Raw genomic sequence first — 27,824 nt, forward strand, 5'->3', positions numbered from 1 at the left:
AACACTGATATCCAGGGAAACCAACTCTGACCACACAGCAGGTTCAAGGCAAAGAGAGAAGTAGGCAGTGGTCCTAGTGGACCAGGATGAAACTCAGAGGTGTACCACGTCGCCGTGGTTTCCAGACCGTGGAGTCAAACGTGCCGTAGCAGCGACTGGGCTCAAGGGGTGAGAGAAAAGCGTTTAGATATTCAAGATGCTTTGCCCTTAGGAGCTTACTCAAATAGACTGAGAATTTAAGAAAATAGCCCTGAGTGATCATTTGGAGGAAGTACATATACAGACTGGTTCATTTTCTCAGTAATACAATTATAAAGCCACGCTCCACATCTCCAAAGATAACATTTATGTATGTGTGCTAAGTTGCTTCAGTCATTTCCCACTCTTTTCGACCCCATGGATTTAAGCCCCCCAGGTTCCTCTGTCCGTGGGATTCTCCAGGCAAGAATACTGGAGTGGGTTGCCAGTCTCTTCTCCAGGGGATCCGACCCAGGGATCAAATCTGCGTCTCTAATGCCTCCTGTGTTGGCAGGCAGGTTCTTTACCACTAGCGCCACCTGGGAAGCCCAAGATAAAGTTTATGGGTGCGGATAAATCAAACTCAATCCCACATCAACCAGAAGCAGAGAACGCTGGCCCTCAAGGCCCCTGGGTGCAGAGGAAGTGGCTGACCAGGGCCAGCCAGCTGGCCGGCAGGAACAGAATCCCAGGCAGAGGATCAGAAGCACCAGGTCTCCTAACTGCTGTCACAACCCTGCTTATTATGGGTTACAGGCATGCCAAGATGTGGGCACCTCAGCCCTTGAGGGCCCAGGCCACTTACCCCAGTGTGGACACAACCAGACCTTCCAGGAAGTTGAGAGGGCACCTATATCAAGAGGAAACGGACTCAGCCTGTGACCCCTCGAGTAGGCTCCAGCCAGCAACCCACCTCTTTCCCCTCACGGGTGAATTCAGAATGAACACCACCTCTGTACCCTGCAGAGCAGCCTGGTGGGGTGAAAGGAGACATGTGCATGGAAGCCACATGGTTCACAATGGACAGAAGGGAGGGAGTCAGAGCCTGGACTGTGTGGTCAGCAAGCCTGGGTTCGAGTCCCGGGTCTGTCACTCAGCCAGCTGGTCCTCACGGTCACTACATTTCTCTCTATTATGCTGTTTGCATCTCTTAAGATGGAGCTATTACACCATCCATAACTCTCAGGCCAGCTGTGAAGATAAACGCAGACAGAAATGCCTACTTCCTAGCACTGACCCTGGCACATAGCAAGTGCTCATTTAATGCCTCCAGCAGATGGCAGCTATCAATGTTAAAAGTATTATAATCCCACACCGCCCTTCCTCCTCATAATTGAATTTGTACTCAGCTTGACACAGTAAGGAGATGGGAGGCACTCAAGCAGAGAAGCACAGCCAGTGGGTTGGAATCCATCTAATTGCTCGTTTCACTTTATTCTACCATTAATTGGTAACATGGCAAGGTTCAAAGACCTAATGATTAGTATTAGCTTTCCCTGTTGGGTAAGGCCGGCTATCTTCCCACTCCACCTGGCTCAGTCATTCACTAAGAAATGGCCTGAGCGGCAGCTGTCCCATCTGTCAAATGCGGAGGGCGCTCGGTAATGATCTAATGCCTTGGGGCAGGGAGCACAGTGCTAAAGGCACTTATTAGCCCGCTGCCGGCCTCAGAGGCCCTTGTGGGCATGCAAACCTTTCCGGATAGACGCGGAGGAAGCTAAGTGCCAAAAGGTTAAAATTAGCTGCCCTCTTCCTAGACTTCTTGTTGGAGAGAGAGTCATGCGCTCTCACGTCTGGTGCTCCCTCGCCATCTCAGCCCTGCCCTTCCAGCCTCTAATAGTCACCCTCCCCCATTCCAGATAGAACTAAAATGCCCGTGAACTGTAAACAATTTTGTGAGCGTTGGGAATAGGCTTCAAAACACGGCAGAGGGTCCTCTTAGAGCAGCGGTCCCCAGTGTTTTTGAAACCAGGGACTAGTTTCAGGGAAGACAATTTTCCCACGGACTGGGATGAGGGCGATGGTTTGGGGATGATTCAAGCGCAGTTCACAGCAGGGTTTACACTCCTATGAGAATCTAACGCCATCCCTGATCTGACAGGAGGCGGAGCTCCAACAGTAATGCGAGTGATGGGGAGCGACTATAAATACAGATGAAGCTTCACTGCTCACCAACTGCGCACCTCCTGCATGTAACCCGGTTCCCACCAGGCCATGGACCAGTAACCGCTCTGCGGCCCAGGGGTCGCGGACCCCTGTGTTAGAGGGCCTTGTCCCATTGGACTAGCCACCACAGTCACCCCTCAGTCCAGCTGTCCATTTTTCAGAGGGTTCCACCAGCCCTATCGCACTCTCAACAGAGAAATTCTGGGGCGAACCCCCTGGGCATCATTTCTCAGTGACGCCAGCACACTCAGAGGGCCCTGGGTTCTCTCCTATCTTACAGCCTGTGCCCTGCATATTGCGATGTGGGGTCTGGTGAGCTGATGTTCATTTCCACTACAACCCTGAGAGTTCTTGAGAGCTGACCTTCAATACCTCTTCATCTGCCTCCACTCCGGCCCAGCGGGTAGGTAGCAAGGGGCTTGGCACAGATATGTGTATAAAATAAATATATAGATACACACACATATATATATATATATACACCACTGATCCTTGAACAACTCGGGGGTTAAGGGTGCCCACCCTCCCAGGGTTGGAAAATCCACGTTTGACTTAGAGTCGGTCCTCCGTATAGTAGGCTCCTCCATATCTGAGGTTCCCCCACATCCCCAGATTTCAACCACTGTGCATCGTGCAGTACTGGAGGATTTACTACTGAAAAAAATCCACCTCTAAGTGAACTCTCGCAATTCAAACCCACGTGGTTCCAGGGTCAGCCATATTATCGCTATAAAACGAATACGATTCCATATTGCACCTGATGTTTTCAGAGATTTAAATGTTTGGTTTCCAAGGACACCGTGCTCTTCTCTGCAAACCCAGGCTTATTTCCTCCGGCATCCTCCTCCCTCCTCAGCAGCCAGCACAGCCGGGGAAGGTGCTGGGTTCCCAAGATGCACTTGAATGACACAGTCCTGGGGCAGGATGCGCTGTAGCAAAGACCCCCAGCCTGCTCATTTCACAAATGAGGAAACCAGGTCCTGGGAGGAAAAGAGGCTTGGTCAGCATCATTAGCCTCTAGAAGCTTCCCTCCCAGCCCTTCCTCACCGACAGCACAGAGAGCCTACGCTGTTACAAAGGCCTTCTTAGCAGTTCAAAAAGAAAATCTTGTCAAACCTTTCAGAGCAGGATGGCAGTCTGATAGATCTAGATAACCCACTTTTTTTTTCTTTGCTAAGAAAAATCGAATAATAAGGCTAATTCCCACTGATCCTGTGGATAGGTGAGGTCTGAGTTTACACTTCAAGGGGTTGGAGCTCAGAGAAAAGATGATGTACCATTAAAATGGGAAGTTTGGCAGATACAAAAAAAAAAAAAAAAGAAGCACATACTTCAGGGATTTGCAACTACAAGAGACAGGAAAATCGGCCTCATTAATGACAAAATGCAGATGCTTTTCTTCTCAAGCTGAAAAAAAAAAACAGAGTAAATTACACCGGAGCGTGTAAAGAGGGATGTGAGAACCCTCTTAAAAATGTATGAAATCACAAGGAAAAGATTGATCAGTTGGCTCCCTTGGCATTGAAATGTCGGTTAGTTTTTCCTCTCTCTTGCATCAGACAGGTGGTGATTAATAGAATACAACAGACAGCGGAGGAGGTGGTACTTGTAAAATAGGCACAAAGAGGAAATGACAGAGGAGGGATGTAATAAGAATTTAAGTCTGAAGGTAAGAGTAAAAGAAAACAGATGAACTATGTTAACACGGAGCCTGTGAAAGGGAGGGAATCAGGCTGGATACGATGACCACAGGGAAAGAGAAGGCCTTCCTGAGCAGTGATGCTGAGAGTGAGTAGAGGTTAACAAGAGAATATTGAAGAATAGGGAACAAATATGTTTTAGGCAGGAGGAAGTGAATGTTCAAAGGCCCTGTGGCAGAATCTAGTCAGACTGGAAACACTGATGGAGTTATGGAAAGAAGACAGTATGGAGGGAGCTCAGGAAATACTAGGAATGATGAAAGAAGAGGCTTAAGACCTGGATCTCTGGCTCTAGGGTCTAGATCAGTGGTTCTCAAATTTGGGGATCTCAGGAGTCCTTTACACTTACCATCTATCGAGTTACCATAATAGAAATTAAAACAGACAACTTTTAAAAATATACATTTAAAAATAAAAATAGGGGGCTTCCCTGGTGGCTCTGAATCTGCCTGACAATGCAGGAGACATAGGTTCGATCCCTGGTCCAGGAAGATCCCACATGCCACAGAGCAGCTAAGCCCATGCACCACAGCTACTGAGCCTGTGCTCTAGAGCCCAAGAGCCGCAACTAGTGAAGCCCGTGAGCCTGGAGCCTGTGCTTTGCAACAAGAGAAGCCATGGCAATGAGAAGGTACACCTCAGCTAGACAGTAGCCCCTACTCACTGCAACTAGAGAAAAAACCTGCACAACACGGCCAGGAGACCCAGCACAGCCAATAAATAAATAAATAAGATTATTAAAAATAACAATAATAAATTCATGACATAAATTAATGTTAATAATATTTTCTGCAAAAAATATTTTTCCCCAAACATCACCAAACATGTAGTGAAAGAGGAGCCCTGTGTTAACGAGTCTTTTGCAAACCTCTCCAATGTCTGGCTTTAAGGAAAGACAGTTGGATTCTCCTCTCTGTGTCTCTGTGGTCTGCTGTGATATGTCTGGGGTTGAAATACATGATAGGAATCTGGCATCTACCAAAATCTTGTCAAGTGGTGCTTTCTTAATGGTCAGTTGCAAAAAAAAAAAAAAAAAAGCCGGAATCAGATCAATGAACGTTTCAAAGCAGGTTAGGAAAACCTATTGACCTCTCCGACCCTTCCAGTGGATCTTTTGCTTATGCAGAATTTTATCCCATCATGTGCTGGACATTTGAATACTGGTTTATACAGATCTTCCAATGCTGAGCACTTCCTTATAGGAAACCAGAAAATTGCTTTCATTAATAGCACCACTGATCTCATCAGAGAAAAATCTTTAAACTTTGCAAAGCTGTTAAGCTCGTCACGGTGGCAGATACAAATTTCCTAAAATTCTAATTTTTTGTGTAAACATTCTAATTTTATCATTGGCGGCAAATTGCTGTTGGTTGGTTTCCTTGAAAAGAGAAACTCACTTCATTTAGTTTCAAGAAAATGTCTGCCAGATGCCCAAATCGGGATAACTGTAGTTTGCCTGCCAATCGTTCGTTCCATGAAAAAAGAACTTTCCAATCATGCCACGACAAAAGGGGCTAGTTCAGCTTGCAACCCAAACAATCACACACAGCAGAAGCACTTTAAGCCAACTTGCCATTTTGCCACAGGGAACATTAAAAAGAAGCATACTCAAGGGCTGAGATTTAATTAAATTCATCATCTGTACAGTTTCATCAAGGACTTGCTTAAGTGAACCTGTTTGTGTGTGTGTGTTTGTTTTAAACTGTGAGCGAGTGCGAGGCAGTGAAGAACACAGTAACTACTAATGCCGTTTGGCATCACTGTCTTCAGGGGTGCTAAGGAGCCAGCAGTTTTACTCACCATTGCTTTTACACTTTCTCTGCAAAAGTCAACACGATGAAAGGTAAAGAATGTCTTGGTATTATAATGATGATAACAGTTCTTTCCAAGATACCCCACACGTATCCTGGAAAGATCTCAGAGAACCCTGGCGGTCCAAGGACCTTACTTCCAGAAACACTGGCCTAGATTCGATCATTGGAAGACATTTAAAATGATTTTATCTGTAGCCCATGAGAAAATGAAAAGATACAGGAAGGGTTTTGAAGCAGAAACCTAATCCAGTTAGATTTAGGTTTGGAAAGGATCACTGGGGCTGAGTGACATGGATGGAGAAAAGGACTGGGTGAAGGGGAAAGAGTTAGCCAAACTAAAGAGCACGGTGACCTGGATGAGAATTAAGAACCCTCATAGCTCAGTGGGTAAAGAATCTGCCTGCAGTACAGGAGACCTGGGTTCGATTCCTGGGTTGGGAAGATCCCCTGGAGAAGGAGATGGCAACCCACTCCAGTATTCTTGCCTGGGACATCCCATGGACAGAGGAGCTTGGCAGGCTACAGTTCACAGGGTCACAAGAGTTGGACACATCTTAGTGACTAAACCACCACCACCACCTAGGAGGTGAACTCAAGAGGACTCATTGAGAGTTCCTGAGAAACTCCAAGGTTTCTGGCTTACGTACCAGGATGAACTGAGAAAAGAGCTTAAAGAAATCAAGCCTGTAATGCACAGCGCACAGTGCCTGGCTCTCAGTAAGAGCTGGTTGAGAACCAGCCGCCCAGACCTAGACAGATCACCAAGTCTCCAAAGTCTCCAGGTACACTGACCTCTACTGGCTGTTCCTAGAAAAGCAGTCTCAGGTAGTAACTTAGTATGATTAGTGAATGGCTGAGAATGAACGGTTCTATGACAACCTACAAGACCTTCTAGAACTAACACCCCCAAAAGATGTCGTTTTCATCATAGGGGACTGGAAAGAAAAAGTAGGAAGTCAAGAGATACCTGGAGTAACAGGCAAGTTTGGCCTTGGAGTACAAAAGGAAGCAGGGCAAAGGCTAACAGAGTTTTGCCAAGAGAACACACAGCTTCCAACAACACAAGAGAAGACTCTACACACGGACATCACTAGATTGGCAACACCGAAATCAGAATGATTATATTCTTTGCAGCCAAAGATGGAGAAGCTCTGTACAGTCAGCAAAAACAAGACTGGGAGCTGACTGTGGCTCAGATCATGAACTCCTTATTGCAAATTCAGACTTAAATTGAAGAAAGTAGGGAAAACCACTAGACCATTCAGGTATGACCTAAATCAAATCCCTTATGATTATACAGTAAATGTGACAAATAGATTCAAAGGATTAGATCTGATAGACAGAGTACCTGAAGAACTATGGATAGAGGTTCATGACATTGTACAGGAGGCAGTGATCAAGACCATCCCCCCAAAAAAGAAATGCAAAAAGGCAAAATGGTTGTCTGAGGAGGCCTTTCAAATAGCTGAGAAAAGAGAAGTGAAAGGCAAAGAAGAATACGAAAGATATACCCATCTGAATGCAAAGATCCAAAAAAGGCCAGGAGAGATAATGCCTTCCTCAGCAATCAATGCAAAGCAATAGAGGAAAACAATAGAATGGGAAAGACTAGAGACCTCTTCAAGAAAATTAGATATACCAAGGGAACATTTCATACAAAGATGGGAACAATAAAGTACAGAAATGGTATGGGCCTAACAGAAGCAGGAAATATTAAGAAGACATGGAAAGAATACACAGAAGAACTATACAAAAAAGATCTTTATGACCCAGATAACCACGATGGTGTGATCACTCACCTAGAGCCAGACATCCTGGACTGCAAAGTCAAGTGGGCCTTAGGAAGCATCACTACAAACAAAGCTAGTAGAGGTGATGGAATTCCAGTTGAGCTATTTCAGATCCTAAAAGATGATGCTGTGGAAGTGCTGCACTCAATATGCCAGCAAATTTGGAAAACTCAGCAGTGGCCACAGGACTGGAAAAGGTCAGTTTTCATTCCAATCCCTAAGAAAGGCAATTGTCAAAGAATGTTTAAACTACCACACAATTGCACTCATCTCACATGCTAGCAAAACAATGCTCAAAAATTTCCAAGCCAGGCTTCAACAGTACGTGAACGATGAACTTCCAGATGTCAAGCTGAATTTAGAAAAGGCAGAGGAACCAGAGATCAAATTGTCAACATCCACTGGATCATAGAAAAGCAAAAGAGTTCCAGAAAACCATCTACTTCTGTTTTATTGACTATGCCAAAGCCTTTGACTGTATGGATCACAACAAACTGTGGACATTTCTGAAAGAGATGGGAATACCAGACCACCTTACCTGCCTCTTGAGAAATCTGTATGCAGGTCAAAAAACAACAGTTAGAACCAGATATGGAACAACAGACTAGTTCCAATTTGGGAAAGGAGTATGTCAAGGCTGCATACTATCACCCTGCTTATTTAACTTATATGCAGAGTACATCATGTGAAATGCCGGGCTGGAGGAAGCACAAATGGGAATCAAGATTTCCAGGAGAAATATCAATAACCTCAGATATGTAGATGACACCACCCTTATGGCGGAAAGTGAGGAAGAACTAAAGAGCCTCTTGATGAAAGTGAAAGTGGACAGTGAAAAAGTTGACTTAAAACTCAATATTCAGAAAACTAAGATCATGGCATCCGGTCCCATCACTTCATGGCAAATAGATGGGGAAACAATGGAAACAGTGACAGACTTTATTTTGGGGGGCTCCAAAATCACTGCAGATGGTGACTGCAGCCATGAAATTGAAGGACTCTTGCTTCTTGGAAGAAAAGCTATGACCAACTTAGACAGCATATTAAAAAGCAGAGACATTACTTTGCCAACAAAGGTCTGTCTAGTCAAAGTGATGGTTTTTCCAGTAATCATGTATGGATGTGAGAGTTGGACTATAAAGAAAGCTGAGTGCCAAAGAATTGATGCTTTTGAACTGTGGTGTTGGAGAAGACTGTTGAGTCCCTTGGACTGCAAGGAGATCAAACCAGTCAATCCTAAAGGAGATCAACCCTGAATGTTCACTGGAAGGACTGATGCTGAAGCTGAAACTCCAATACTCTGGCCATCTAATGCAAAGAACTGACTCATTTGAAAAGACCCTGTGTTGGGAAAGATTGAAGGCAGGAGGAGAAGGGGATGACAAAGTATAAGATGGTTGGATGGCATCACCGACTCGATGGATATGAGTTTGAGCAAGCTTTGGAAGTTGGTGATGGACAGGGAAGCCTGGCGTGCTGCAGTCCATAGGGTCGCAAAGAATCGGACACCACTGATCGACTGAACTGAACTGAACTGAGACTGAACCACTTGCCCTCCAAAAGATATCTACACAAAGGGTGGTTTGGTCAGTGCAGTTAGACCCTCCCTGCTCTAGATAAGAGATAAGAGGCTGGAGAGAAGAAAAACACCATGATGGAGAAGGAAGAAGAAAACCTCACATGGGATTTAGAGTAAGGTCTCTCTTACCTAGGACTACCTGTGCAGGTACTGCTCAGCAAGCTGCAACAATCAAAGCAGCTCAATCATTAAAGGCTCACAGTATAATCCAGACCATTAGTATCAAGTTGGGCTTGGAAACAAAGGAAACAAGATTCCACTTTTCTTCTGCCCTCCGAGGGCCCACAGCTGGGTTTCTAAGCCCCCGCCCAGCTCCAGCACATGCCTTCAAGTAGGGAGTCCCACCAGTCCCAAGTCCTCTGAGACTTGAAGCCAAGCTGCCCTCTCACAGGTCTGACAGGCAGGCCTTGGCTCCCTCTTTCCCTTCCAGAGCAGACTCATTGTAGAAACTTGGAAAATACAGCTAAGCTTGAAGAAAAAATTAAAATTATGTATGACTTTACATGGTCATCATTCTTAGTGTGTTTCCTTCCCATACGTTCTATGCACGTAAGCCATATATTTTTTTAAATGAATTGGCACTATATGCAAATAACTTTCAAAATATTTACTACATAATCTTATAGATATTTTAAAATATACTGGTAACACCTAAATATTATTCTTTCAAGTATTATTATTAAATGATACTTGCAATCCTTTCTCTGATATTATTATTAAATGACATTTTCAGGTGTCTCTCCTTTTCAAACACCTTAGGTGTTTCTCTGGGGTTTCTACATGATTTTAAATTCCTATAACAACACCTAAATACCAATAAGAATGTGGGTTTACACCATCTCAGAGAATGACATTCCCTTCCGTCTGCATGATGGTTTACATTTACCACAGCTCTTTTACGTACATTAATTTGAAAATCAACATGTTAAGAATATTCTACTAAATGTGTCCATGTGCTCCTATAAGATCTGTCAAACAGTAATAATAACCCATCTCATTATGCAACTGTGAGGATCAAATGGGAAGATGGACACAGATCATGATAATAGCTCTTCGTGACTGGCTCTCACTATGTGCCAGATGCCGTGCTCTGGATTTTATGGCACCTTCTGATGCGCTCTGTGAAGCAGACAGCTATTACTAGCTCACTTCAGTGGGTGAGGTTAACTGGATGCTTTAACTAACTTGCTGATGGTGACATAGTTAATAATTGCTGGAGCCAGAATTTTAATCCAGATTCATCTGACTCCAAACCCTGGGCTCCTGATCCCTGCTGTGTAAGGAATTCCCAAACAGGGAGCACTAACTGACAGATTCTTGGAGTCCAGGGACTTGCCCTTTCCCCATCCCGCTCTACTGGTATATGAGAGTTGCTTAATAAACGTGGGCCAATGGACGCAAAAGACAGGCTCAGTGTGAAAAGCACATAGAGACGGCTCTCTGTGGAAAAAAAAAAGACAAGGCAAACCACAAGATCCTGAAACAAGTAGGTTTAAAATAATTAAAATTTCAAACAAAGGAAACCAAATCCTAAGGGGAGAAAAATGATTAGGAAAGAAAATAATATCTTTAAAAAATGAACCAAAGAGATATCTGAGAACAAATCCAAATGAAAAAATAATTTACTATTACCAGTGTTTATCCTAGGTTTGCAAGGATGGTATAAAATAACCCGATGAAAGATGTCTAGCAAAACCAACCACTGACATCATACTCAGTAGTGGAGTGTTAGAGGCATTCCCTTTACAATCAAAGCAAGAAAAGTTTGTCCATAATCATTAGAACAAAAAGACCTTTAAAGAGAAGCAAAAAGTATTAGAATTGGAAAGAAATTAGAATTAGGAATTAGAAGAAATAAAACTACCATTCTTAGCAAACAATAAGACTGAAAAATTCTACTATATAAAATTGAATAAACTTCTGCTTATTAAAAGGCAAACCCAAATAAGGTAAAAGGCAAATTACAGCTTGAGTGAGCTTAAGTATAGCCCACATAACCATCAGGGAGTTTTAGTCCCAGCTAAACAAAGCATTTCTACAAATCAGTAAGCAAACAGGAATGGCAAACAATATGAATAGGTAATGCAAAGAGGAAGCGATCCAAATGGCCAAAAATCTATGATAAGATCATCAATCTTATTAATGATCACAGCGATGCAAATTAAAACAATTTGACACCACTTAATATGTATCAGATTGGCAAGTGTTAATAAGTTTAATAAACAAGTGTTGGCAAGAATGTTGGAAATGGAAATACTCCTATAAATAAACTGGGTGGGGGTGTAAGTCAGCACTATCGTGTTGGGGAGTAATCTATCGATATTTATTCTTTGAATGGATGTTTACTGCACTGCTTTAGATGCAACGGCTATAGCAGCAAACCAAACGGATAAAGTCTGATGTTAGAAAATGACCCAAACCAAAGCTCCGCTCTTTCCCACTTCTAGGTAACTATCCCAGAGAAACGCCTGCATGCGTGCAGGGCATTCACTGCAACGCTGCTTGTCACGGCAAAGATGAGAGCAACCTGGCTTTTCCTTAGAGTAAACTAACAAGGAAGGGATAGATAAACTGTGGCTTATTAAATGAAATATTATGCAGCAGCTAAATCATATGGATCCAGCATAGATCCAAATTAATCATACTGGATAAATATCAGAAACATAAGGTTAAACAAAAAGGCTGGTTGCTAAAGGATACAAGTACACTACTACATCACGTATATAAAAATTGACAAGAAAAAATAACCACATGTATATACTGTGGGAAAGTATATACATATACTTAGCAAAAGTTAAAAAAAAAAAACCCACCAAAAGTGGTTCCTGGGGGCATTGGGGAGGGGGAAGAGAAGGGATGCTATATCTGGAAATGATTTCTTTAAAAAAAAAAGAGATCTGAGGTAGATAAGACAGCATTGTTCACATCCACAGAACCTCAGAAGAGTATGTAAATATGTACTATATTGTTTTCTGAATGCTTAAAATATTTCATAATAATTTTTTTTTAGTTTTATAATAGGAAAAGAAAAAAAAACAGACAAATCTCCAGCCCTAGGTCAAGCCCCAAAGAAATCCCTGGTACTCCTGGGTGTCCCCCTCTTCCTGCACCAGCCAGCCCAGCCTGTGCGCTGCAGGCCAAGTACCTCGCAGACGTGGTGACAGCTTTGAAAAGCAGTTCATCTGTCTGGCCTTGACTTCTGCTCAGCACAAGGAGAAGCAGCAGGCAGAGGGAGGCAGGGAAGTGAGCCTGTGGGGACGAGAGGTGAGTGCATCTCTTGCACCACCTGAAAAGCGAAGGGACATTCGCTTTCCCTCCTGCAGCCTCCCAAGCAGCCTGGCTTGCCTGTCTTCCTCACCAGGACCTGACAACCCAGCTCATTTTCGTGGTTTTCAACAATGACACGGGTCAAGTATTTAATCCAGTCTCAAAGCACAGCTTACCAGCAAAGAGCTTGTAATAGCTATGTTAGATTTTCTGAGTATGTGTTTGATTGACGGTCATAAATCCTATTTCTAAATTACATGAAACTGCATGCTCGTGGGCAACCGGCAGCCTCATCCCTTGCCCCACCCCCATTTCTTTCCCTCCCTTCCTTGGAGTTCTACCCATCTGTGATCCATGAGCTCCCCCTTCCTGATTTATCCCTCTCCACGTGCCCACTCCTCATCAGCCGTCATAGGAGAGGTTAATGCGTCTCCAAACTGTCCCCAGGGGTCAGTGTCTGGTTCAGACCTCCTCAGTGCTCCCTGGACCACTGCGACATTACCAAACTGGTCCCAGTTAGACTGGCATCCTCCCCCTTTCTCCCTGGCATCCTTCCAGGCCTCCCTCAAATGTCACCTTCTCCGGGGATGTTTGCGGGCTCACCTGGCAGTCACTTTCCCCCTCTGAGCCCTGACAGCAGCTTATCACCACCGCTTACCTCCCTGAGTCGATTTCAGTTTCCAGGCTGCCTCCAGTGGCAAACCCTGGGCTGCCTGAGGACCCAGGCCAGGCCTGACTCCTCCGGATACCCTGCATCACCACAAGGTGTGGAGCAACAGCCTCCATAAATATCTGCTGATCCCTTCTTCTTCTGTTTCATATAAACCGGAAATATAATTTTAATTAGATGACTAACCTCTTAAAATATGATTCACCGTTGAACCCGAAATGTTGGCTAAAGGTAACAGGAAAGCTGGAAGCTCCCCAGAACCCCAATTACAGCAGGAGCAGGCTATATTTGGGAGCCAATTAATCTCACAATGTTGAAAATTAATGCATTTAAGATTCTGACGTTCACACTCACTTCTCCCCATTAAAACATTTTTACTGTGCTGAGCCTGTCATTATCTTACTCGTGTGTTCAGAAGAGCTCTCATGAAAAGGGAACCACAGGATTGCCGATTCAAACCGTGGCTTACTCCTTGCCTTCTAATTGCAGTTAATTTTGAGAAACTTTCAAGTCAAGCCACATCCATGACAAAAGTGAGCCCCGGGTCCCAGAACATGCCCTTGGCACTGGCTTCTTGAAGAAATGGAGGCGGAAGCTGTTTTTTCCCGCTACTCTCCTCTCTTGCTCTCCACACTCCGCCTGGCAGATCCCATCTCCTGCAATGGCCTCCACTACCCCAATGAGCTGATGGCCAGGAGTGATGATGACAAGGATGATGATAGCCAACATTTACTGAGCGCTGACAGCTGGCAGGCACCCTGCTAATCTCGCATGTGTCTCTGTCTCATGCAATCCTCTCAATCTGTAGCGTAGGTGCCGCACATGCCCCCATTGTAAACACAGAAGAAACTAAGGCTGAGTACCTTGCCTTGGCCACTCAGCTGACTGAGTAGAGCTTGCATGCCTGTGGTCTGGCTTCCCAGCCCGTGTTAAAATGTCTCTTGTCTCACGTTTTCGACAGCCTCTAGACTGGTTTGATCTACATGTCTCCCACATAACTTAAAGTCAACCTGTTCCAACTAACGTGATATTGTAAATCAACTATACTCCAGTAAAAATTGAGGGCTTCTCTGGTGGTCCAGTGGTTAAGAATCCACCTTGCGATGCAAGGGACATGGGCTTGATCCCTGGTCTGGGAAGATCCCACATGCGTGTTTCACAACTATTGAGCCTGAGTTCTAGGGCCCGTGCTCCACAACAAGAAAAGACACCGCAATGAGGAGCCCACGGACCATGATGAGTTGCCCCTGCTTGCTGCAACTAGAGAAAACCCTTGGGTAGCAATGAAGACCCAGTGCAACCATAAATAAATAAATCTTTTTGGAAAAATTGAACCAAAAAAAAAAAAAAAAAGTCGACCTGTCCCAAATGTCTTTCCCAACTTCTTTCCTTCCCCTGAAATCTATTCTCCCAGCTGCATCCCTGACCTAAATTCATCATTTCACTCTCAACCCTGGCATGAGTGAGTCCTCTACCTTCATACATCAGATCCCAGGGACTCCTCCAGCCTGCTGAGTCGAGCCTGGCAGGGTCTCTATGGTTGATTCCCCTTTCTCTAGCTCCACTGCCAAATGCTATTTCTCATCTGTCAACTGGCCCTGCAGCCTTCAAGCCCTCACTGTCCGGACCATCCTGGGGTCTGTCCCTGGAGGGGTATTTGTGTGATACAGATCAGCGCCCCTGTCTTCCCAGGCTCCACCCAGTGGCTCAGGCTGAAACCCCAGAGCATCCTTGACTCCTTGCTCCCTCCCTCCTCCACTGCAGCCAGCAGGAATCCTGTCAACCTCGCCTCTGAACATGCTCCGGCCTTTCCTCTGCTGCTTCCCACCCCCGTTTCCAGATTCATCTCCTGCCAACTTCCCGCTCCGCCCACGTTCCTGGTCTCTGTTGTGCCTGAATGTACTGTGGCTCTCATACTTCCTGCCTCTGCACACATGGCTCCCTCTGCTTGCTGCCTCCCATTCTCTGCCTGACGAACACCTCTCCTTCTGATAGACCCCATCTAGTGCCCCCTCCTTCAAGAAGGTACATCCGAGGACCTGCAGCATCTGAACTGTTTGTGTTCCCATAGCCTCTCATGCCTGTGCTACAGACCTCAGGATGGATGACAGTGCCCTTGGCATTGGCCGTCCTGAAGACCTGGCAAGTAAGGTCGAGTGAGTGGAAATGGTAATCCTGCTCACGACTGTGGTTGGGATGAAATGAGACGACATGGGGACGGCACCTTTCCCTGAAGCAGGCATGAATTAACAAGTCATTTAACTAGTGAATGGGCCCAGCTGACCAATGAGCAATCGGTGCATTTCTGCCTAACAGTTAGTAGCACAGTGCTGTGCTCTGCTTAGTCACTCAGTCGTGTCCGACTTTTGGCGACCTCATGGACCGCCAGGCTCCTCTGTCCATGGGGATTCTCCAGGCAAGAATACTGGAGTGGGTTGCCATGCCCTCCTCCAGGGGATCTTCCCAACCCAGGGGTTGAATCCAGGTCTCCTGCACTGCAGGCAGATTCTTTACCAGCTGAGCTACCAGGGAAGCCCTAGTAGCACAGTAAGTCCCCTGCATACGAACCTTCAGGTTATGAACTTTCAAAGATGTAGATGTGCATTCATGTCAGGCGTGAGTGAAATTGCAGCTTGCCCTTCATTTCCTATTGCTGACGATCCTTCAGCTTTACCATCTCCTGCCTCCTCTCCCTCCTCCAGTCAGTAACACTTCTTGCCTGTTCATTAGATGCCAGTCCCTGTATGCCAGCTGTTGTATTGGACTACTGTACTTTGCAAGGTACTATACTGTAAAATTTAAAATGCTTTATTTTTTGTGTTTTTGTGTGTGTGTGAAAAGTATTCTAAACCTATTACAGTACAGTACTACACAGCCAGTTGTGTTAGTTGGGTACCTAGGCTATCTTATCGGGCTTACAAACTCACTCTCAGAACAGAACTCATTTGTTTGGAGGGGACTTCAGTTCAGTTCAGTCACTCAGTCATGTCCAACTCTTTGTGACCCCATGGACCGCAGCACGCCAAGCCTCCCTACCAACTCCCGGAGTTTACTCAAACTCATGTCTATCGAGTCTGTGATGCCATCCAAACATCTCATCCTCTGTCATCCTTTTCTCCTCACACCTTCAGTCTTTCCCAGTATCAGGGTCTTTTCCAATGAGTCAGCTCTTCCCATCAGGTGGCCACAATATTGGAGTTTCAGCTTCAACATCATTCCTTCCAATGAATATTCAGGACTGATCTCCTTTAGAATGGACTGGTTGGATCTCCTTGCTGTCCAAGGGACTCTCAAGAGTCTTCTCCAACATCACAGTTCAAAAGCATCAATTCTTCAGCGCTCAGCTTTCTTTATAGTCCAACTCTCACATCCATTCATAACTACTGGAAAAGCCATAGCTTTGACTAGATGGACCTTTGTTGACAAAGTAATGTCTCTGCTTTTTAATATGCTATCTAGGTTGATCATAACTTTCCTTCCAAGAAGTAAGCGTCTTTTAATTTCATGGCTGCAGTCACCATCTGCACTGATTTTGGAGCCCCCCCAAATAAAGTCTGACACTGTTTTCACTGTTTCCCCATCTATTTGCCATGAAGTGATAGGACCAGATGCCATGATCTTCGTTTTCTGAATATTGAGCTTTAAGCCAACTTTTTCACTCTCCGCTTTCACTTTCATCAAGAGGCTCTTTAGTTCTTCACTTTCTGCCACAAGGGTGGTATCATCTGCATATCTGAGGTTATTGATATTTCTCCCATCATTCTTGATTCCAGCTTGTGCTTCAGCCAGCCCAGCATTTCACATGATGTACTCTGCATATAAGTTAAATAAGCAGGGTGACAATATACAGCCTTGACGTACTCCTTTTCCTACTTGGAACCAGTCTGTTGTTCCATGTCCAGTTTGAACTGTTGCTTCCTGACCTGCATACAGATTTCTCAAGAGGCAGGTCAGGTGGTCTGGTATTCCCATCTCTTTCAGAATTTTCCACAGTTTGTTGTGGTCCACACAAAGGCTTTGGCATAGTCAATAAGGCAGAAATAGATGTTTTTCTGGAACTCTCTCGCTTTTTCGATGATACAATGGACGTTGGCAATTTGATCTCTGGTTCGTCTGCCTTTTCTAAAACCAGCTTGAACATCTGGAAGTTCACAGTTCACGTATTACTGAAGCCTGGCTTGGAGAATTTTGAGCATTACTTTACTAGTGTGTGAGATGAGTGCAATTGTGCGGTAGTTTGAGCATTCTTTGGCATTGCCTTTCTTAGGGGTTGGAATGAAAACTGATCTTTTCCAGTCCTGTGGCCACTGCTGAGTTTTCCAAATTTGCTGGCATATTGAGTGCAGCACTTTCACAGCATCATCTTTCAGGATTTGAAATAGCTCAACTGGAATTCCATCGCCTCCACTAGCTTTGTTCATAGTGATGCTTCCTAAGGCCCACTTGACAACTGAGACTAAGCACAGCAACATCACATAGGCTCTTCCGTCCATGGAATTATCTCAGCCAAGAATACTGGAATGGGTTGCCATTTCCTCCTCCAGGGAATCCTCCCAACCCAGGGATCATACTCGTGTCTCCTTTCGCTTCAGCCTTGGCCGGTGGATTCCTTACCACAGAGCCAGCAGGGAAGCCCAAAAGATAACTTCAGAGATCAGTCACTCAGTCATGTCTGACTCTTTGCAACCCCGTGGACTGCAGCACGCCAGGCCTCCCTGTCCATCACCAACTCCCAGAATTTACTCAAACTCATGTCCATTGAGTCGGTGATGCCATCCAACCATCTCATCCTCTTTCATCCCCTTCTCCTCTCGCTTTCAATCTTTCCCAGCATCAGGGTCTTTTCAAATGAGTCAGTTCTTTGCCTCAGGTGGCCAGAGTATTGGAGTTTCAGCTTCAACATCAGTCCTTCCAATGAGTATTCAGGACTGATCTCCTTTAGGAAGGACTGGTTGGATCTCTTTGCAGTCCAAGGGACTCTCAAGAGGCTTCTCCAACACTTACACTTCAGTAAAATGACAAATGGCTACATCTCACAGATCTCCATATTGCCCCAAAATAGTCAAACTTGTACATGTTAAACCCCCAAATGCCCAGAAACTAAAATTTGTATTCATTTGTTGAAATGCCTGTCTCACCCCCGCAAAGAGAGCACCTCAGAGAAGGGCCACTTCTCTTTGTGCCCATTGCCATCCCATGACCATGCTCGCTGGCACCACAGCATTTTTTTTTCTACTTCTCCTAGGTTTGTTTACTGAATGTCTGCCCCTCCTTTGGAAAGTGGGCTCCATGAGAGGGGACCTCACGGGGCTGCTTCACGGCTCGATCCCCTCCCCCTAAAACAGTATCCAGCACACAAAAGGTGTTCAAAAAATGTTGGTTGAATAAATGAAAAAAGTGATTCTACAGTCCCTCCCATCTCTTTTTTTCATGTCTGATCAAGGAATACAAATCTATCCTCATATTATAAAAATGTAAACAGCTAAGAGTGAGAGAGTTTTTATTTAAAAAATCAAGTTAATATGATGTTTTTGAAATTCCAAATCAAAAGTGACTCTATGAAATTACCATTTCCCTGGAAGGAGGAACAAACTCTGACCAAATTAATGAAATGATGAATATAGCCTAGGAAGGCTGGTTACACCATGAATAATCATAGACAAACTAAACCCTTGCCTGTGGGGTAGTTTTAGAATTTGGAACTTCAATGCTGTAGTAGGGAAATATTGAATTTGTTCCTGTAAGTGAACCCAAATGGAATGACAATAGTCTGGGGAAATATTAGTGGTATTTAATCTACCCCTGTACTATATTTTTAAGCTACATTTAAAAATTATTTTCATTATTTTCCAGATGCTATTGGACTAAAATACAAATTCCTACGTCATAAAAGATGGTCAGTGAAACACAGGCAAGTGGATAGCAACAATACAAAGAAGAGGTTATAGCATAGAACATGGCCAAGGGCCCAGCCTAGGGCTGAGCTTGACCGGTTCTGGCTGCATGACCTGGGGCGGTGACTCAGCTCTCAGAGACCAGAATTTCCTCTTCTGGGAAAACAGTGTCTGCAAAGGTCCTATGAGAATTCAACAAGACAATAATATTTGCAGAGCACCCAGTTCCGCCCCTGTGCCATAAATAGTAATAGTAACACGTAACAGGAACAATGACAACAATCTGACAAGGATCTCAGAAAAATGTGGCAGCGGCAAAGAACCGGATATGCTTTGTGCTCAGGGTGGGGAAAAAAAAAATTACCATCAGGGTTTCCTCATGGAAAAACTAGCAATTTTAGCAGCCCAATCTGGAGGCCTGTGGTTTAACAAGCAACTAATTAGAAACTGTTGCTCTCTGAGCTCTGAGTGACACCTGCTTTTCCAAGTGCACACACAGACGGAAGTCAAGGGCAAGGGCAATCATTGGCCATGCCCCCTCTGGAAAATGCAGCTGAAAACAAACCCCAGATGATCCTTTTTAATAAAATTTTCCCTGAAAGATACTCGGGTTAATAATAGGAACTAAGGAGGTCTTCTGAGGTCCCATCAGTTAATTCCACACTGTGTCAGACCAGCCCTGCCAGTTCACGCTGTGATAATGAAAATGATGAAAGCCATAATAATAAGTAAAGGTAAATTATGCAAATGGGGGAAAAGCAAGAGCACAAAATGGGGTGGGGGAGGGAGGGGGATTGCTTTTAAGGATGGGTGATTTCAGCTGATCTAACGGACCAATCACAGATGAGCCTTATCACAGCAGCGCTGTGCCTTCCCTGACGTGTCTCCAGGGTCCTCCCCTCTGCGCACAAGGCAAGCCAAAACCTCCTTGGCCTGGCATTCAAGGCCATTTATAATTCAACCACTGCCAACCATTCTACTGTATCCCCTCTGCTTCCTGCACATCCCACCTCCTCCATCCCTATATCAAACTATTCACAGTTTTCCCAAACTCACCCTAGGTATAATGTTTTCGTTTAGGATAATATTGGAGAGGGAAATTATTTTAAAAGTCAACATCTAAGTCCTTTAAAGCAACAATCCCCAACCTTTTTTGGCACCAGAGACCAGTTTTTATGGAAGACAATTTTTCCAAGGACCAGGGTGGGGGTGGGGGGTGGGGAGGGCGGATGGTCTGGGGATGATTCGTGCAGACGACAATTATTGTGCACTTTGTTTCTATTATTGTCATATCAGTTCCACTTCAGATCATCAGCCGTTAGATCCTGGGGACCGGGGATCTCCGCTTTAAAGAAACCAGTCCACAATTAATACCACGGTGAGCAAGTCCTGTCATGGGGATTGATCTCCCTGTGGAATCTTTAGAAATTACAACATTCCACTTATTGCCTCCCCCAGACATTCTGGTTTAACTGGTCTGAGATGGAGCCCAGGCGCATATAAGTTCACCAGCTCAGCTTGAGAACCGCTGTTTCAGGTGTTGTCCCAACTGCCCATTCACAAGCTGTGGTCATCATGTCACTGGCTTGGCCCCCAGAGCACTGAAGTTTGGGACCCATGACTTAGGTCACCTTGTTGAGTCCTCACCATCACCGTGGATTAGTCATTTTTACCATGGTTCATATGAAGAAACCCCAGTTAAGTAGCCAGTCCTGAGTAACCCAGCTCTCAAGGAGGGGGTGAAAATCAGGACGAAAGCCCAGCAGTCCCAGAGCTGAAGTTCAGGTCTGAAGCATAGCAGCTGCACACTGCCCCCTTGTGGTGGGGAGCTCAGATCTCAGGCATTTTCCGAGCTGGTTGTCACAAACCATCGACAGCTTGAAACAGTAGCAGGAATAAATTTACACCACGGAAATGGGCAAACACTAACAATGAGAGTTTTGTTCTGTTCTGATTTTTGAGATCCAGTTGGCAGAACCCCTCTTAACTCCAAGATTCCAAAAAAAAAAAGGGGAGAAAATGTCAAATTATGTTTGGTTCTGCTTTTAATTTCAGGAAGCAGGCCTTTTGGAAAGACAAATTCTTAACAGTTAAAATTCTAAAATTTTCTTAAAGAGATAAGTCTCAAGTATCTAGAACACACATACCTGGAATTTTTAATCTGACACCACCTGGGTATCAATGCTTTATACATGCTGCTATTTGCTAGGTGCCCCAGACTCAGTGTCAGTGAAAAGGAAAATATAAGTGAAGTGAGTTGTCTGGGGGTGCTCCCTGCCTCCGCCAGAGGGGGCACAATGCGGAAACATCTCTGAAACGACCCATCCCTCCGGCAGCCCTGCCTCTGCCTCAGCCACGGGATGTGCAGACTTCCAGTATTAGAACGCTAGAGTGGAGCCTCTGAGTAAGGGATAACAGGAGGGCCCAACAGAAGTTACCTGCTCCCTGTGGTCTCTTACCACCTCAGCTGAGTCCAGCTGCACATGGTCCCCACCGTTTAAGACCCAAGGTGTTTTCCCTTCACAGCATGTTCCTGTAATAACAGCTTGATAGCTATAAAGCCTCGTTGTGCTGGTATGATGCTTGTAGAGGATAAAGGAGAGTGTAAACTGAAAAAGAATAAAGCAGGCTCCTGCTAACTGAGTGCCTACGTTTACGGCCAGGCACTGAGGTAGTCCCTTTCGTATAGGGTACTCGAACTGCCGTTTATGGAACGACTATTGCGTATCAAGTCCTGTTCCACGTGATTATCTTATTTAGTCCTCAGGTATTAAAAAGTGTAGAAAGACAGGTGGATAATGAGTAGACAGATATATACACACACAGATACAGTAAACATATAAACTCAGATGGACCTCTGCCTGCTATTGCGTGACTCACAGGCTAATGGTTTTACATTCTTTAATGGTTGAAAAAAAACCTTAAGAATAATGTCTCATGACATTTAAAAATTATATATAATTTTGGAAATTCCCTGGTGGTCCAGTGGTTAGGACTCTGTGCTCTCACTGACGAGGGCCTGGGTTCAATCCCTGGTCAGGAAACTAAGATTCCACAAGCCATTCAGTGCAGTCAAAAATAAAATAATATAATATATAATTCAAGTTTGTGTCCCTAAAGTTTTATTTGAACATTAAAAAAAAATAAAAAGATTTGTGAATTGAACCAACGTTAAGTTCCTGTTTTTGACATGTATAGTTACATGAAATGGTCCCAGTGGAACATTTGGTACACAGGACCTCTCTGTAGTAGTATTTGTGCAACTTCCGGGTGGGCTTCCCAGGTGGCACTACTGGTAAAGAACCCGCCTGCAGATGCAGGAGACCTAAGTGACTCGGGTTGGTCTCTGGGTCAGGAAGATCTCTTGGAGGAGGGCATGGCAACCCATTCTAGTATTCTTGTCTGGAGAATCCCATGGACTCAGGAGCCTGGCGGGCTACAGTCCATAAGGCTGCAAAGAGTCAGACATGACTGAATCGACTTAGCATGCATGCCTTCCTGTAAGTCTATAACTTTTCTAAAATAAAAAGTTTAAAAAATTTTAAATCATGAAGTATAGTATATTAAGCTCACTGAATCCTCTCAATTACCCAATGAAGCAGCTACAATTACCCCCCATTTTACAGATGAGAAAATTTGAGGCCAAGATAGCCGTAGACTCTCTTAAGGTAGCTCATCTGGAACGAGGCAGTGGCAGAACTAGAGTAAAGATTCTGGGGCACTGTCTGTACTGGCACACTTCACATTATTGCCTTTCACGGACACTGTGTTTTTCCCAAGTTGAACTTTTCTAGCAACCCTGCAAGAAGCGAGTCTATCAGCACCATTTGTCCAACAGCATTTGCTCACCTCGCATCTCTGTGTTACATTTTGTTAATTCTCAAAATAGTTCAAACTTTTTCATTATGATCATATTTGTTGTGATGACCTGTGATCAGTGATCTTGGATGTTACTACTACAGCTCCCTAAAGGCTCAGGTGATGGTTAGATTTTTTTCAGCAACAACGAATTTTTTTTTTAACTAAGCTCTGTGCATTGTTTTTAAAGACATAATGCTATTGCACACTTAATAGACTACAGTATAACGTAAAGGTGACTTTTATATGCCCTGGGAAACCAAAACATTCATGTGACTCGCTTTATTGCTATATGCACTTTATTTCAGTGATCTGGAACCAAACCTACTATATCTCCAAGGTCTGCCTGTACTGAGAAAAGGAAATACTTCTTTTCTCTCTCCCGTCATTGACTTAAACTCCCATCTTCACTTATTTAACGTTTGTCCCCAAATTGTATACCTCGATATTACACTCATGGAGAAAATGGTTTTATGTACATTTCTGTAGTTTGGCAAGTTATAGTAATTACACATGGTAGCAACTGACCATGTCTGAGAACCGAGCACTCACTTTGTTGCTGGTGATGCTATGGCATTCTCTGAACCCTACCATTGCTTGGCACTGGACTAAACAAGCATTTAACAGTGATCCTCACAATAACTATATATGAAGTAGGTATGGTCCTGATATGGACAGATATGGAAACTGAGGTTTTGAGGGCAACTTGGAAAAGACTCTGATGCTGGGAGGGATTGGGGGCAGGAGGAGAAGGGGACGACAGAGGATGAGATGGCTGGATGGCATCACTGACTCGATGGACGTGAGTCTCAGTGAACTCCGGGAGTTGGTGATGGACAGGGAGGCCTGGCGTGCTGCGATTCATGGGGTCGCAAAGAGTCGGACACGACTGAGCGACTGATCTGATCTGATCTGCCCAAAGTCATCAAGCCAGGAAGAGGCAGAACCACTGGTCCCCACAGAGATGCTCAGGATCGCAGAATCCACAGCCCTGAGTCTAACTGCCAAGTGGTGGGGCTGTTGCATCCTTTGGTATGGGTTCGACCATTCCCGAGTGGGTGACATTGCAGGGTCACCCAGGACCCAGTGCAGCACTGCTTTCTGAGCACCCCCTCCACCCCGCTGTCTGCAGGAGGTTAATGCAGACACAGAGTGGTACAGGAGCAGGAATGGGATGTAAAAATGCAAGCTGAGGACTGACTCTCTGGGTCCAAATAGACATGCCGTAGTCCCAGGGTGAAACATTTCTCACCAAGACTGTAGCCGCCCCAGAAATGCAAACTCTCACAGATGAGAGTGACCCACAGGCCAGTGGGGCCAACTTCCCATCCGATGCCACCTTCACCATTACAATCCTGAGTCTGATTCTCTGTCTTCTGGGGCCATCTCACAAGACTGTGCTTAGAATTGATTGAGATCGATAGCAGTAGTTAATGTATTTAATCTCTCCTTCACTCATTTATTCACTCGACACATTGTTAAGTTGGAGCCTACCATGTACTAAGCTTTACAGATGGGATGCAAATTCAAGTTTAAGGGCCAGTTTTAGGCAGAAAATCATTGGCTCATTAATCAATTCAATCAACACACATTTCATCATTAGGAGACGAGTAGGACACGCTCACCAGTAACTGCAGTGAAACCACAGTGAGCGTAATTAACATTTTGCAAGATGTTTCCCGGTTCATAAGGCACCTTCACACTTGTCATTGGATCGCTGCCTGAAAAGGAGATTCGGATGAGGCAAGGGACCTGCCTGGGGTCACACAGCAAGTGCACAAGTTTGATTCCAATCTGGGTCTCGGCCACCAAAGCCTAGACTCTCTCCTCTACCTCCTCCCTGACCTGGCTCTGCATGGGCCCTTCTGTGACAGACAGCAGGATCCCGAGCAGCCCTGCTCCACTTTAGAGAACCCTGATTATTAGAAAGCTTTTGATGAGACGTGTCCAAAGTCTGCCCCCTGGTATATTCTGTTAGTCTTAGCTCTTCCCCCTGGAGCCCTATGGAATAAATGTGGCTCCCCCCTGAATGGGGGTTTCCCAGGTGGCACTAGAGGTAAGGAACCTGCCTGCCAATGGCAAGAGACGTAAGAGACATGGGTTTGATCCCTGGGTTGGGAAGATCCCCTGGAGGAGGGCACAGCAACCCACTCCAGTATTCTTGCCTGAAGAATCCCACGGACAAGAGGAGCCTGGTGGGCTACGGTCCAAAGTGTTGCGAAGAGTTGGACACGACTGAAGTGACTTAGCATGCACGCACGCCCCTGAAAGGACTTCCCACAGGTGGGGATGGTCACTAGTCTTCCCCAAGCCTGCTGTGCCCCAGGCTGGATAGTCCAGGCCTTCAGTCCTTCCCTGTCTGACAGAGCTAAGAATCCTTCTCCAGCCCATTCTCCACTTTTCCCATCTAGTCAGCCTCTTCTCAGCCTGCACCCTGTGATGCTGCTCTCACCGAGCAATACAGGAATCATCGTAAGTGTCCTTCCTGCCCACTGGGAGCTCCCAATGCCCCGAACTGCTCAGTACTGATAACCACATCACGGCTGCCCTCCCCGAGGGCCCAGGAGTACCAGCCATTGTGGCCCACGACCCTCAGCCACATGAGACGGATTCTATCGTTTCATTTCCACCCTGGGCCTGGCAAAGGGTAGCGGCTCATACATTTTTTTCATAATTGAACACAACTCCAGTGATTTACCCTCACACCTGGGGCCAGAGCACATGCTTTCTTCACTGCAGCAGATGGCAAGGGGCTGCCCTGAGGACAGAGTGCGGGACTCAGGCCCTCCAGACGGCTCACTCCCCACAGCAATGCTCCCGTGCTCCCGGCTCCACGCAGGAAACAAATGCTATTTAAAAAACTAAGTAAAACCGAAAATGAGGCTGCTTTTGACCTTAGCAATAATGAAAAGTGAAAGTATTAGTCCCTCAGTTGTGTCTGACTCCTTGCAACCCCATGGACTGTAGTTCACCAGGCTCCTCTGTCTGTGGAATTTTCCAGGCAAGAATACTGGAGTGGTTAGTCCTTCCCTTCTCCAGATCTTAGCAATAACAGTTGTCAGGAAAATGTTCCTGCTGGTTCCTGCCTGGTATTGGTGACACAGAAGTGGCAAGGGTCCCTCCAAAGCCTCCTTCCAGGTTTCAGGTTGTCAGCCAGGCTCCCGATGAAGAGACCACAGGCTCTGGAATGAATCAAACCTTTCCAGTCCTGACTCTGCTCAAGTCAGTGGGCAAATATGATACCAGTAAAGTGCAGAATTGTAGAGCTGGAGAAGACTCTTGAGAGTCCCTTGGGCTGCAGGGAGATTAAACCAGTCCATCCTAAAGGAAATCAGTCCTGAATATTCATTGGAAGGACTGATGCTGTAGCTGAAGCTCCAAACCTTTGGCCACCTGATGAGAAGAACCTCATTAGAAAATAAAAGACCCTGATGCTGGGAAAGACTGAGGGCAGGAGGAGAAGGGGACGACAGAAGATGAGCTGGTTAGATGGCATCACCAACTCAATGGACAAGAGTTTGAGCAAACTCTGAGAGATGGTGAAGGACAGGGAAGCCTGATGTGCTGCAGTCCATGGGGTTGCAAAGAGTCGGATGTGACTTAGTGACTGAACAACAATGATAACAAAGTGCGGATAATAAAAACCATACATAGCCAAAATTAGGCAAAAAAAGAAGCTGGCCACGTAACACTGAATAAATGTGGTGTGGAGGATGATGACAGAGAAGGACGAAGAGGAGGCAGAGCGAAGCTATAACAGCCCCCTTGACCCCCACCCTGGTTTTCTCCTGAGTGAACTTCAAGGGCTCAAGTCAAAGGGAGCTGTCCCTTGAAGCCTGGTGGTGGAATATGGGCTTGAGAACACTCCAGGCCTATGTCAAATTCCAGTAATGATTTTTCAGCAAAAATTAAATGGAGTGAATACTTTCTAATGACTGCTACAGAATTACATGACAGCTTCCAGAAGAATCTACAAAAATAGCTGAAACCAGAGGACTGGTCATTCGGCTGCATGGGAGCATCTCGTTAATTCAATTTCTTCTTTCTTTCTGGTGTGTGGATTCTGCTTCGTATTAAGAGCTGATAGAAAAGAGACACATAGCAAGCCACCCAGTACCGCAGCCTATTTCAATCAGCCCAAATCGGGAAGTGCAAACAGTATTGTATAGCAAGTGGAATTCAATATTATACTAATAACACCACCATCAATGATAATACTTCTTTATATGAAAGTGAAAGTGAAGTCGCTCAGTCGTGTCAGACTCTTTGCGACCCCGTGGACTGTAGCCCACCAGGCTCCTCCATCCATGGGATTCTCCAGGCAAGAATACTGGAGTGGGGTGCCATTTCCTTCTCCAGGGGATCTTCCCAACCCAGGGATCGAACCCAGGTCTCCTGCATTGCCGGCAGACACTTTAACCTCTGAGCCACCAGGGAAAACTGTATAATTTACAGAGGATGTTTATATACATCTTCTCTTTTGACTTTCTACTCTTTATTGAGTACTTATCATGTGACTTACATTCTAATGGATTATCCTGCTTACCTTGCACAATGACCTTTATTATCACTCCTGTTTTACAGGTGAGGTTTAGCAAGGTGGAGGAATTCATCTAGGATCACACACAGCCTGTGAAAGGAGGCTGGCATTGGAAACCTGGGTCTATTGGCCTCCGAAGCCTGTTCTTTTAACCCCTGCTACTCTGCTTCCTGTGAGGTAAATGTGATTGGGGAAGGAGGGGAACCTGGGGAGGCACTTTTCCTCCCACCCACTCTCCGTGTGACAGGAGTGACTTCAGATAACATCTCTGGACTCTCTGCCCCACCCCTGCTCTACTCTGCTGAGGAAATGAAATGCCTTTTGGATTGGTGGATTTGGAAGGAGAAATTGGATGAAACTAGCTCAGTCCCTTCTCCCTTCCTCCTGGGAGCACAGGTTCTGCTGCTCATCAGGGAGCTGGACCTGGTTCCCCAGTTCTGCCTGGGGATGGAGGGATAGCTGTCTACATGAGTCTCACTCTGGATCTGACATCAGGGGGCTCATTTGCCCATGGACATAAGACACACT

At 45.2% G+C, this 27,824-nt stretch overlaps 1 protein-coding gene across 3 annotated transcripts in view; it reads right to left on the reverse strand.

Annotated features, from left to right (window-relative positions):
- TTLL11 (tubulin tyrosine ligase like 11) overlaps positions 1-27,824 on the reverse strand; it is a 262,147-nt gene that overhangs the window by 99,010 nt on the left and 135,313 nt on the right. The window contains exon 1 of one of the 3 annotated variants that reach the window (XM_044926311.2): positions 12,993-13,307. The exons of the other annotated variants lie outside the window; for them this stretch is intronic. Within the exon in view, the coding sequence (XP_044782246.1) occupies positions 12,993-13,120 (128 nt within the window). The 5' untranslated portion in view covers positions 13,121-13,307. Of the gene's footprint in view, positions 1-12,992; positions 13,308-27,824 lie in introns of those variants that run through there. 3 annotated transcript variants of the gene reach the window in all.

The sequence above is a fragment of the Bubalus bubalis genome, chromosome 12 (genome assembly GCF_019923935.1).
Source record: "Bubalus bubalis isolate 160015118507 breed Murrah chromosome 12, NDDB_SH_1, whole genome shotgun sequence".
Lineage (NCBI taxonomy): Eukaryota > Metazoa > Chordata > Mammalia > Artiodactyla > Bovidae > Bubalus > Bubalus bubalis.